General features: G+C 33.8%; 1 protein-coding gene across 1 annotated transcript; it reads right to left on the bottom strand.

Moving 5' to 3' along the window:
* Positions 1 to 2,901: 2,901 nt before the first annotated feature.
* LOC144834973 (A disintegrin and metalloproteinase with thrombospondin motifs 9-like) lies at positions 2,902 to 12,450 on the bottom strand. Its single transcript, XM_078689976.1, has 12 exons — positions 12,394 to 12,450; positions 9,578 to 9,687; positions 8,756 to 8,986; positions 7,973 to 8,200; positions 7,303 to 7,632; positions 6,817 to 7,145; positions 6,164 to 6,383; positions 5,854 to 5,999; positions 5,202 to 5,421; positions 4,730 to 4,883; positions 4,010 to 4,206; positions 2,902 to 3,616 (listed from the first exon to the last, which is right to left on the bottom strand). The coding sequence occupies exons 2-12, from the start codon at positions 9,674 to 9,676 to the stop codon at positions 3,452 to 3,454; spliced, it is 2,319 nt and encodes a 772-aa protein (XP_078546102.1). The 5' UTR covers positions 9,677 to 9,687; positions 12,394 to 12,450; the 3' UTR covers positions 2,902 to 3,451.
* Between the last annotated feature and the right edge of the window lie 344 nt (positions 12,451 to 12,794).

Raw genomic sequence — 12,794 nt, 5'->3', positions numbered from 1 at the left:
CATCACTTTCTAATAAAATAGAAAGAAATAGTGTGTACATTGATATTTAAAAAAAGTGGTGAAATGGTAACATAGATCAAAGAATTACTTTTTACAAATTTATGAATTTAAGCCACTTGAACATACTATATCAATATCAATCAATATTTGGGGTTTTTCACAAACATAAGAATGGCAATAGATCAGTGACATTCTTCTTTTTGTGTACATGACATTTTTCAGGCAAAGTCATGATAACATTGCTTTCATTAAAAAAAAATTGGAAAAGAAACTTAAATAATAAATATTTAGTTTTTATAAGTCACTATTTATATAATTGTTTTGCTTTACCAGGACAAACCGTACGTTGTATGTATATAATTTAACATACTATAATCTAATTCTTTTTCTTTACTTGTTTTTCGTTACTATTTCTATTTTGATTTGTTGCTGTACCGTTTTTTAAATTGAAAAACCGCCAATTTAGGCCTAATAATATAATGATAATGAATACGTTCAATAGTCATGGAATGTGACTAGAAAAGTCTGGAAATCTTCTGGAAGTGTATGGAAACTGAGCGATAATACATACCTTTTTAAAATACTTTTATATTCTCTTATGCTCTGTTTTATGTGAAAATGTTATGTACTCATGGACAAGATGATGTTATATTACTATCATATGTTGGCACATCACACGTTTTTTAGTCAAACTAGTTTGATATTGTTGACGGACCTTTATTCAACATAGGCCTATGCCTAATTCGACACTTCTTAATTTTTTTTTGCAATAAAAAAACAATACAAACCCAAATGAATAATTAAAAGTTGACTTGCAAAGAAAAACCTAAATAGTATTGTAAATGTATTTGTAAAATAATATTACCTGTGTTTTAAGATGTACCACTTGCGAATAGATCAAGAAGTTACTTATGTGTGGAAATCAGTTTAAAGAATGAGCTATAAGTCTAAAAGAACCAACGCATGGGTAATTTAAATAGCCAATCAATGAGAGGCTGATTATGCAATTCGTGTCTTAAAATAGGAGTCATCACCAACTTACTCCAATCTGAATGCACGAAAGTAATTTTGAATTCTAACAATGTCGAGATAATTAGCTTGTCGTAATGTCATTGTCTACAAGAATGTACGCAATGTTAAGACATAAAGGGTTTTTTTGGAAAGGATTTTGACAAGACTGGGTGGGTCCTAACTTTTGGAATTAAATCCATAAGAAGATTAGACAACTTACGTAAATCCATGGAGGAAGAAATGTATTTCCTTCATGGTAAATAAAAAAAAGTCTGATTTAAAATTTGTTTTCTCTAATGTGGGGATTTCACCCACTTTTATTTGTTGGATAAAAAATGGATATTTTTTATAAAAACGTGAATAATTAATTAATTCATTCACATTTATATAGTCATCGTTTATAATTACAATTTAATTTATATCCATTTTTATTTTTATAATTGATGGAAATTATCCTGCATAAAGAAGTTTAGTATTCTGTTTTCGCAGGACCCTTTTACATAAAAAACATACACAAAAATATATAAAAAACATAAATTAAATAAAATTGAGAAAGAAACGACATTTCCTATATACATTTTAGTGTTGTTCATCAGCATAAAGCGATAAATAGTGTTTTTTATACAGTTATTAAAATATTAAGTTTATTACAGTCAGTACATGTGAATTCTTTCCACAATTTTGGTCCATATATGTGTATAAATTGTTGACTGCAAGTCAATCTCGTGAAGGGAATTTCAAATTCAGTAAAACTCGCACAGTTTATAGAGTAGAATATTAAATACGATACATTTACATTTTTTAATCTGTAACTAAACTATAGTGTTATAATATCTTCTAATGTTATTTTATCATAATAAGATACGGAAATTCGGTTTGTTTGTTATGTCTAGAAGTGGCATTCTTTATCCATCTCCATAATGCCTCAAGTACGTCTTTTCACCGTTTCCTACTAAACTACATATTGGTATTCGTATAGTACGATTTTTTCTTTAGTAATCGATTTGCACAATTAGGTTCATGATACTATGAATGGTATTTTATTTCAATAGTATCTATAGCAAAATTATCAATATGATGATCTAGGCCCTTGTGAATTTAACCTTGTACCAAATTAGTATAGTACATGATATACTTTTGCAAATGTTTCCACAACTAACTATAACAAATAAATCGTGTATGATTCCACCAAACATTGGACTTAAAATCACGATTGTGAGGTAGTTGATAAATAGGCAAACTGCCTTAAAATGTCTTGACATGTTTCGAGAAACTATTCTAATCATCAGAACAGAAAACAATACTTATATACCCATAGGACAGGTTGTATGTAAATGAAATAAATTTAACCCTAATTTTTCTTTTCAGTTAAAACAAAGAAACGGAGATTTAGGAGAGTTAATTGTACTAAATAGAACCCCTCCTTTGGGATACACCTATTAAGGGGACACTGTTCCATGAAATGAGTGAGAGGCAATGTATGTTATAACACTAAGCCCATCCATTGTGTTAAGTTTCCAAATATCCCGTTACCTGAGCGATAGTAATAGATTACAATATAATTACAAAATAATAAGCTTTATTATTATCAATATGAAAGCTATATAGAATTAACATGACAAGAAAGCTATTATTAGATATGAGATATTAGTCTCAAGAGGCTTAATAAGTATCTCTGATAACTCATAACAAACTATTTTGTTTGCACCTTTTAATTCCACAAATTGTATTTTTTTTTAAATAAAAAAATATTTTCCCAACTTTAAAATATCAATAGGGACCACTCAAACTATGTGAGGAATAGAGTAGTAATAGAGCCTCTCTTAATTTCCATGTTCATGAAATAAAAGATTACTTCAAATGTTAATATTGGCCATTAGGCATTTTGTTTAAATACTGAATGCAAATAGCTTCTAAAGCCCTGTGACAAAAAATGTGATGTTCCCATATATGTACATGATGACGTCATATTAATACCATGTTTGAGCATATCACTACCATATTTGGGCAAATCACACTTTTTTTGTCAAACTACTTTGATAGTGTAGACAGAGCTTTAGGCGTATTTTCTTATAACATAAAATACCAAACGTGCCATACTAAAAATTATTATTCATATATATATAACGCTGATAAAAGATAACTTTTCATAAGATTTTATACATTCTTAATATGATTACATGTCATATTATATCAAAGATAATAAATAGGGGTAACATATAATTTACATACACATTATTTACAAGTTTTATGTACTTAATTACCATGATATAACTTTTACAAGCAATAATAATTTTTACTTTGGGTAAATCGTAATGCTGTACTGTTTTGTCTAATACTCTTATCACATTTACGTGTACCATTAACAACAAGACTATTTATACAGTATACTGGTTGTGGTGTAGTCTGTCCATATCGGCTAGCATTAGTTTTTAAAAAGTTATGATTTCTGCATCATTTTCCAAGAAGCTGAGTAGCCTTTCTTACTGATGCTGGCATCGCTAACAAACGTTACTTCTACCATATTTCCCTGAGACGTCCACTTCATTGGCATGTCTGGTACAGTGCAAATTCTGTCTATTACGCCAGTCATCATATCATAAACCTAAACAAAGTTAATAGAGATTATTTAGAAAATCTCTATTCATTATGAAGTATTACGACACAGGGGCCCAACCTGGAAACGTAAAGGTAGTATAAGAGTCGGAAGACCCAAAACAACATGGTGGAGGACAGTGAACAAAGAGAGAATATCTAAGATGGAAGACATGAAACGAGGAAAAATAAGTCACCACCGACAGAACCAACTACATAATTTCGAATTGTCGTTTCAACCACCTTCACATGGATGTTATGGCTAAGGTACTCATATACATGGCATTTGTACCAGAAGAAAACAAAAGAAAAATACATTTAAAATAGGACTGTAAAAGCAGAAATTCCACAAAGACGATGGATATAAGTCACAGTACCAACCAAGATGAATTATTTTACAAACCTCAATATAATCAAAGTTGCAGTCCGTTTCTTCCTCAATCTGCAAGTCACGGAAGTTAATTTCAATGTAGGAACCATTACCAGAGTCTGAGCTTTCTGCTACCAAGACATTCTTACAAATGACATCATTAGGATAGTTGTCTGGATACAATGGCGACGAAATGTTTCCACCTGAACCTTTCAACATTTTGCCACATTCTGAAAAATAAAATACAAAAAAGGTTACATTCTGTCTAATAATTGTTTCATTGTCTACTTTTCGTCTGTTTTGTTAGTTAGTTTTCAGCTTTTCAATCGCCCATCGTTGTTCAAAGAGATCATAGAGGATAGACTGTTTTACCCATTATGACATGGATGAAGTAGCTGATTTTGATTGGTTGGTACTTTAGTTTACCATCAGAATGAATTAATTTTTCTTTTGTTAAAAGTCTCTTTGTCAAGTACCGTTATTGTGTAGCCCTTTGAACTTTTTTCTTTCTCTGAGAAAAAAAAATTGGAAGTTCTCCGCTCGAGCTACAAAAACTTTGTAATTAATAGGAAGAGAGCGTTATCTGGAGTATTACTCTGTTAATTGCTTGGTCTAGAAGAGTAAATTGATTGGAACTCAAATATGACTATAATGAACAGGTTCATCGGCCACAGTAACTAAACCAACTTAATTGTTGGCCTATTGTAGTCATGACATAGGACCATGGATTCAGAAGGCCACCATCATTCTTACCATAGTCAATTGGACAATCGTCGAGTTTACAACCAGTTTGTGCGAACGGTTTACTACCATTACATCGGCTATCTTCAATTGTGGTTAAGTCCGTCTTATCCCACCTACAGTCCACTGTTCTCGATTGTATACCAAACCCACACGATGCTGAACACTGAAAATACAAATGAATGTAATGTATACTGGTCTCTGACAGAAATTATATAAACTTTAGAAAACGGCCAACACTACTACACTTGTAAATCGCAAACTTTTCCCTTCTGAGAAATACAATATAGACTCAGCGCATCCGTACTGCATTTGCTCAATGCATCAAGAGCATATAACTGTAGTACTTAAGTAATTTAATGTTTATACTATAGTATAGATTTGAAGACGGTCACGTTATATAACGATTTGTATAAGTGAATACGGTGTCATTTCATTCCATGGCACGATTTCAAAGCCGCTGTGATATCTAATTAATTCTTACCTCCGACCATTGAGAAGAAACCCAGAATCCATGACATCGTCCAGCGTCACATTCCTGTGTGTTGTGTGGTTTACTATCAATGTCGCATTCTGTACTGATTTCATTAGTTGGACCTCCGACATACCGGTAACACGTGACGGGTCTTGTTTGAACCCCAACTCCACAAGTTACGTCACATTCTTCCCAGGCACCAATTGACCAGTATGAGCCTATGAGAATGCTGTGAATAATGTGAGAAAATTAAAAATGAAATTGGTGAAGTTTAAAACATGGCATGGTTTCAAATTTGATTGTGCCCATACATATTTTGTATCATCTCTTTTAGGACAACCTTATCCAAAGGACACTTTCACGTGAAAGGAACGAAAGAAAATTGTGTTTGAACGCTACGGCCACACAAAATGTATAGTTGTATGTTAATTAAACTATTTTAAAACTAGCACTCCTTTTTTAGGCGCGTGGACGCGACTCTATAGTTCACTATGTCGGTCGGTCGGTCGGTCTGTCGGTCTGTCTGTCGGTCCGGTATCACTATGCGTTTTAGCACTAACAAACAAACAGACAAACACACGTGATCGACTACATTACTCCTCATTGGCGGAGGTAACTTCAATTTATCAGAATGAAAATGATCTAAATAGTTTGCTCTTACTCGTCACATTCGTCGGTGGCGCACTCTTCTGTGTCTGATGGGCGTTGGTCTGCGTCACAGAGATTTTCTGATATAACATTTCCATTTATACCGTTCGTACATGATATCCGGAAGCGTTGTACTCCTCCGCCACAAGTTACAGAACACTGCAATATAATACATATAAATAGCTTGTTAATCAACTTGTGTTGGTTGAAAAGTTTCGTAGTAGTTTGTATATTTTTGAAAAGCATTTGGCACACGTGGCGTGCCATACATATACTTCTAGTAATTGCTATGCTACTTGTGGCAAGTCTACTTTAATACTCACTTCTCCATCTAGTTCAGCAACCCATGTATTATCACTGTCTGGTGGACATTCGTTACTTTCACAGTCTTCAGTCGCGTGTGGTTTCTCTTCAACTGCTGCACAATGCTTATCTGCGACCAAGACCACAGCGGTGGTGCGGTAATCCACGCACGCGACATTACGAGTCCTTTGTCTGGTTGAACAGTCACATTCACCGAAATAACCAACGACATAAGTAGGTCTAATAAGATATAGTGGAAATTTGTTTATTTGATGATTGACAAGACAAAGTAGAAACTCATTTTGCATAATTAGTTTTTTTTTTAATTTCCCCCTGATGCATATTTGTTATCTACCATATTGTGGCTTGGTTTGTGGTTTTCCACCCATTTGTTAAAATAATACTGAATACATTGTGTGCACAACGACAATAAGAATGTACACTTTTAAAATTACTAGTAGTGTGTCGGACGGCGCCCCGTACGTAACACTGATAGGTCGTAATAGATTTTTTTTTGTAATTACGGGTATTTTGTCGGACGGCGCCCTGTACGCAATAATGATAGAATACTAGACATTGTGTACAACGACAATAAAAATAGTAGTAATTGTAATTACGGGTACTGTGTCGATGGGTAGCCCACTATAAAAGTAACACGTGTATAAAACCATACCTTTCAATGGAAGGATCAACTACGTATTCTGTTGTGGCCTCCTCATTGATGTAAAGTGTTGTTTTTTTAAATTCTAAGGTAGTTGCTGGTGCAATTGTCGTTGTGATTTGTAACATGGTCGTCTGAGATGGCGTTGCAAGTGGAGTTGTTTCTTCAATCGTTACAGTCGTTGATTCGCCAGGGCATGATGAAAGTCCTTCACAAACGATAGTTTCATCTGGTTTGGCCCCAGGGCAAACGCTGTCATCGACGTGGGAATGGGCACCATTGATTGTCTGAACGCATAGTACATGACGTGACCGGGTAGCGTATCCACATGTAGCAGAGCACTGTAAAAAGAGGTGATAGCAAAATTTACTTACAGAGATTCATTCACGCGCTTCCTTGAAACAGTTATACTATTTATAGTAACATTACGTCATGTTAAACGAAATCTTTTTAGAGTCATGTTTCCCCGGTGAAGCATGGTTAAAAGTTTTTACATACTTCACCAAACGATCCCTCGATGTATCTTATCAGGATATTTGGATCTTGAGTTGGTGGTTGAGTGGTTGTTTGTGCTGCTGGTGGAGTTGATGGTGCTTGTGTGGTCGATGCTTCAGTTGTTTCCTGGACTGGTGGTTGAGTTGATGGTGCTCGGGTTGGTGCTGATGTTGTACCAATGGTTGGATCACATGGTTCCATGTTGCATATCTGTTCTGTGCTAGGTTTAACCGCCTTACAGTCAGTGTCTTGTGCTGGGTAGGCGTAGCTCTCATCTCTCCCGACACATATGACTTGCCTAGTTTGTAGTCCACCATCACATTCTGCAGAACACTGGAGAAAATAAAAGGTTGTCAGGACGATCGAGACAACGGACGATTAGGCTCAAAACAGTTGGGCCCGATCGTCATATTTTTCTTTTCCTCAAATAGAACCGATATAGAACTGGAGGAAGTGCACATATGATATTCTTATCATATTTCAATAGTGAAAAAAGGAAACATTTTATAGGAACGACTACCGGAAAGAACAAGTCTGTGGTAATCTATAGACTTTATTTAAACAAAGCACCAGTTTTATTACAAGTCTGAAGTTTCTTATAGGCGACCATCGTAACAACCAATCTACTCGCTCTATTGTTTAACATAACATTAGCCTACATAACATAACTCACCACATCCCAATCGCCCAAAAAGTAGTCGTATGTGACTCCTGAATCGGATACTACTGGATCAGATACTACTGGATCGGATGGACAATCATCAGTGTTGCAGTCTTGTACTTGTTCAGGTTTCGGTCCTAGGCTATCTAAACCTTCACAGAATACACTTGAAATCGGAGATCCGTTTGCTGTACAGCCTACAATGCGACTCTGGGATCCACTTCCACAAGATTGTGTACACTACAAATATAAATGTGAAAGTAGATGCTGTAAATGTGGTGAATACAAAGTGGCTTTATGTCCCTTGCACATAGCTTAATTGACCAATCACAAGCAATGTGAGATGATTCATCGCCTAAATTGGTCAAATTACTCGTGTTGCGCTTACGTACTTACGTTGCGTCATAGTGAAAACCAAAATAAACGACGCATACAACTATTTTCATCTTCCCTGTGTCCCTTTCCGTCGAACAGCCAACAAACGACGCTAACTATAGATTTATATAGAATTCCAATAAGAATTTAATATAATGCACCACCACCGAACCGTTTGATTCTCTGGGAACATTCCGTAATACAGTATCACATGTGTTTCACATGTATTGCTAGTATCATAGACCATAACCTAACGTTTAACCTAATCTTACATGATACGGGCACCACATGTGAAATATTGACGTACAGTATGTGGCGATATAGCACTGAGAATCGTGTGCACGAACTATTAAACTATAATGCACGGTTCATAAAGTGTTATGCCCAAAAGGCTTTAAATGTATTGACGTAATATCTTACCAATCCCCAATCACCTGAGACCCATTCGTAGTCTACTGCTGGAGTAGGAGAAGCGGTTGGTGAAGATGTTGATCCCCCTGTTAATCCGCAGACTCCTGCAAAGCACTGCTGCCAATTAGATGGCTTTGTGACTCCTGCGCAGTTTATTTCACTTTGTACTTGCGTAGTCCCGACTATCACACAGGTAACCTGACGGAATCGCCATCCGTACCCACACTCTATTGCACTACACTGTTATAGAAATAAAACGAACGCATTGAAATAATATTGTATATTATATGTAATATTATGTAATAATGTAATATTATGTAATATTATGTAATTATGTAATATTATGTAATATTATGTAATATTATTTAGTGTTTTTGTAATAATTAAAGATTAATTTGAAATACAGTACATTTTTTGTGTATTTTATATTATTAATATTCTCTTTTTGTAATGTATTTTATCTTATTTTAAATGTTGTTTTAAATATTGTTATAATTGTATTTTGTAGTGGTTGTGGACACTTTCGTGTTATGGCGCATTGTTGCTGTCGCAACCCCGGACCGATTGTGTCAAATAAATAAATGAATGAATGAAATGACCAAGTTTAGTAATGACAGCTACACCTTGACACCGAAAGTTTGATATTGTATCTGGTTATTTTGATTTTAGTTCTCTAAATATTATTTAATATTACAGAGTGGATCTCCTCCTGTGGAACCCTACTGCCAACACCTGTTCCGAGACACCGTTATTAAGGAAACACTTTATTGGGTCTTGAGATTCTACTGCAATTGGACTGATATATGAATATAGAGTACTAGAAAAAAATACCTGTCCATATTCTTCGATACGCCATTCGTATTCTACTTGGCCATATACCACGGCTACCACAAACAAAAGTACAGCCTTTAGTTCCAACATCACGATCATGTTAATTTAATCTAAACAACACAAATATTTTAATATAAAAATGTAATAATCTTGAAGTCATAAATGAATACATTGTAAAACATTGAAAAGAAGCCCTCCGTGTTTCTCCTTCTTGGTTTACAAATGTAATATCGGAAGCCCATTAAAAAAAATTAAGCATCCTTGGCTTCTTTTCAAGAAATTATGGGCTTCTTCTCGAGATGTTTTATTTATAATGTCACATAATTATGCCATAATTAAGTATTTATGATTTCTGCCTTACTGTAATTGCATAGGAAAAAAAATAATGTTGGCCTACCCCTTACACGATACTATATAGGTTTATGTTTTGAATGACAAAGAAACTAATAATAAAAAAACATAGTTAAGAGTTAAGGTGTTGGGTGATATAATGCACACATTAAGAAAAAAAATCCTTAAACTTCATCAGGGTCATAATTTAATCACCTTTAATTTAAAGATGTATTGTCCCCCAAAATCATGAAAAATAAAGATTTTTAAAATCGGACTTTGAATAGGCCATTTTGCAGTTTTAATGAAGTTGTTCACTTCCATAAGAAAAAAAACGGGGGAAAAAAATTATTTCACCTATAAAAAGACAAAATAAACAGTTAAATTACCCAAAAACTCATTGTCTTCCAGACAATTTGACCATTTTTTGCTTTAAATTACATTTTTCTCAGGTAAATAAATTTTTTTCAGACCCAATTTTTTGTGAGAGTGAATAACTATTATGTGACATTAAAATAACATATTCAACAAAAAAATTTAAAAAAATATTTTTTTAGGGGGACAATATATCTTTAAGGGAAGTATTTGGAGATTATATAACATTATTAAAAGCTCTAGAGGCCAAGCCTACTACCGCGTTTGGAACCATCCCTTTTTGTATGAACTTCCTAACATACCCGGACCCTAAAGGATCTTACTGACTGCACCCTTATCATACAACACCAAGCCCTTTCCTTTCCTAACTTTATTTTTTTGGGTTCGAATTCAGTCAGATAGGCCTAACCATTTAAACTGTGAACAAGCCTTCGATATTAGGCTACTTCTATAATCCTAGCTCCAAGCAGTGAATGCAGACACTGCCTCTATTGTTGAATTAAAAATGATTAGGCCTACCTGTACGGATTTATGGTCGCTAAATTAATTAGGGAATTTGGCACTATAAATATTGTCGCATTGTCCGGTAAATTTTGGCACCAATTCTTGACCTTTCCGCGACTAAGAACATTTCCAAATATTTACACGTTATTGTTTCTATTATTACGGTGCTGAAAGTTGTGTAGTTATAAATAAATGGCCTAAAGATAAAATAAAGGAAGGCACCATTGCCTGGAATGACTCAAATAATACACAAAAAAAAGTAATTAAATTTTTAAAAAAACAGCAATTAAAACAATACATTATTAACGCGTGTGTGGTCACTGTGAAGTTGAGTGATTTTCCAGGATAAAATTTCGAGTGAACCGGCACAAAAAATATGAGCTTACAAAATAACTATTAAGTAGAACATCTAGTCCACATCGCCTTGATCACTTTAGTGGATATGTGCGCTTTACAAATCTTATAGGCCTATATTATTATTAAGAACATATACTGAATATACATAATTAAGCAAATGCCAAAGATACACTAACTCGGTATGTTATAAAACTGTACAATGATGTATAAACATCAAATATCTTCACTAAAAAAAAAATCTATTTTAGTGTGATTTTACGTTTTGTATTAAGGCCTATGGAGTCAGGGAAGAGTTAACTCTTCCCTGATGGAATATTTATTCTGAAATAAAGTGATCAATTCAATTCAATAACGCGGAATACTGCGGTTTTACCGATACATTTTTTAAGTGCATTTTTCTTGCTTAATGTTTCATATACAAATTTCACAAGATTCACAATACAGTATATGGATGTATAATACATCATTTGACGTGCTATTGATACGAATGAATTTGCGTACGTAGTGAAATTGAGTTTGGTGGGCGAATGGAGAATGACAAGTCGATCAATAACAATGATTCCAATCGATCACAGATGCATTGGGCAGTTCAGCAGTCAATAGTTGTTATATGCTACACCTTTGATTCGGAAAAATTAGAACGAGGCTAATAAACAAGTAAAACTGATTATTATATCACTTATTTAATCTATTTCTGTGTCGGTTCTGATGACATACGCAGCCTTCCGAAAGGTTATATTTAAAATCTATGCTAAGAATCTTGTACTGAAAAAAATCATGATACCTGATATTTAAGAAGTGTTTTACATACACAGATATGATACAAACAAACACTTTTAAAAACGGTTAGAAAAATCGAGAGAAAGAGAAAGAACCATGCTACTTTTTGTACGCATCTATTATTAATGTATTAAAATACAAATAAAACCAATTTATTAAAATCGATTATACTGTAAATTATGTTTTCATGATTCAAATAGCTTAATAGTAGGGTATGGTATAGATATTATTATGAACATTGTTTTGACTTTCACCACAGAACCTCATGTTCTTTCAAATGCAGCATAAAATGTTTTTCGGTTTGATTTAAACATCACATTGTTGCTTTTATTATTATCACCATTGTCATGGTAAAAAATAACAATATCAATTAACTTGAAACAGTAACTGCTTTTTGTCAGTAGAAAAATCTGCGATTTCTTTTTAGGAATTATATTAATAATCAATATAAATAAATAGTACAATCTTACCTTTGATAGAAAATTTAATCTTCAAACAGGTTCCACGCAACAATTCTGCAAATAATTTATATCAGTTCAATTCTGAGATCGACTCAATATATAAGCTCCTGAAAGCTCCACCCTTTTGAGTAACCGTGAGTAACCGCACACTTGCGACCAATCACAGCGCTCATACAACCACTAAATTCTGAACGTTTACTTAGTGGCGTAGCAATACAATAAGTGCTCCTTCGTACAATAACTTCACATACATGGGTGTAATTATAAAATACCAAACATATTTGTTGGTGACAGGTTCGGAGTGGTACCGTATTCTTATCGATAGCGAGGTTCTAGAAAACTTATTAGCTTTTTAGAATATTAATATTATAATTGACAATTAAACGACCCGTATAAGGTTTGGCTGTTGA

The sequence above is a fragment of the Antedon bifida genome, chromosome 2 (assembly GCF_963402885.1).
Source record: "Antedon bifida chromosome 2, ecAntBifi1.1, whole genome shotgun sequence".
Taxonomy (NCBI): domain Eukaryota; kingdom Metazoa; phylum Echinodermata; class Crinoidea; order Comatulida; family Antedonidae; genus Antedon; species Antedon bifida.
The sequence above is the reverse complement of the archived record's forward strand: the minus strand, read 5'-3'. Positions and strand labels throughout refer to the sequence as shown.

What these genes read in the sequence shown, in the direction of transcription:
- LOC144834973 (XM_078689976.1), bottom strand. Translation starts at nt 9,676, where the DNA reads ATGATCGTGATGTTGGAACTAAAGGCTGTACTTTTGTTTGTGGTAGCC. An exon ending in TTGCTGAACTAGATGGAGAA is followed by an intron (nt 6,000 to 6,163) that starts GTGAGTATTAAA and finishes ATTATATTGCAG; the next exon opens with TGTTCTGTAACTTGTGGCGG. An exon ending in GCAACTTTGATTATATTGAG is followed by an intron (nt 3,617 to 4,009) that starts GTTTGTAAAATA and finishes AACTTTGTTTAG; the next exon opens with GTTTATGATATGATGACTGG.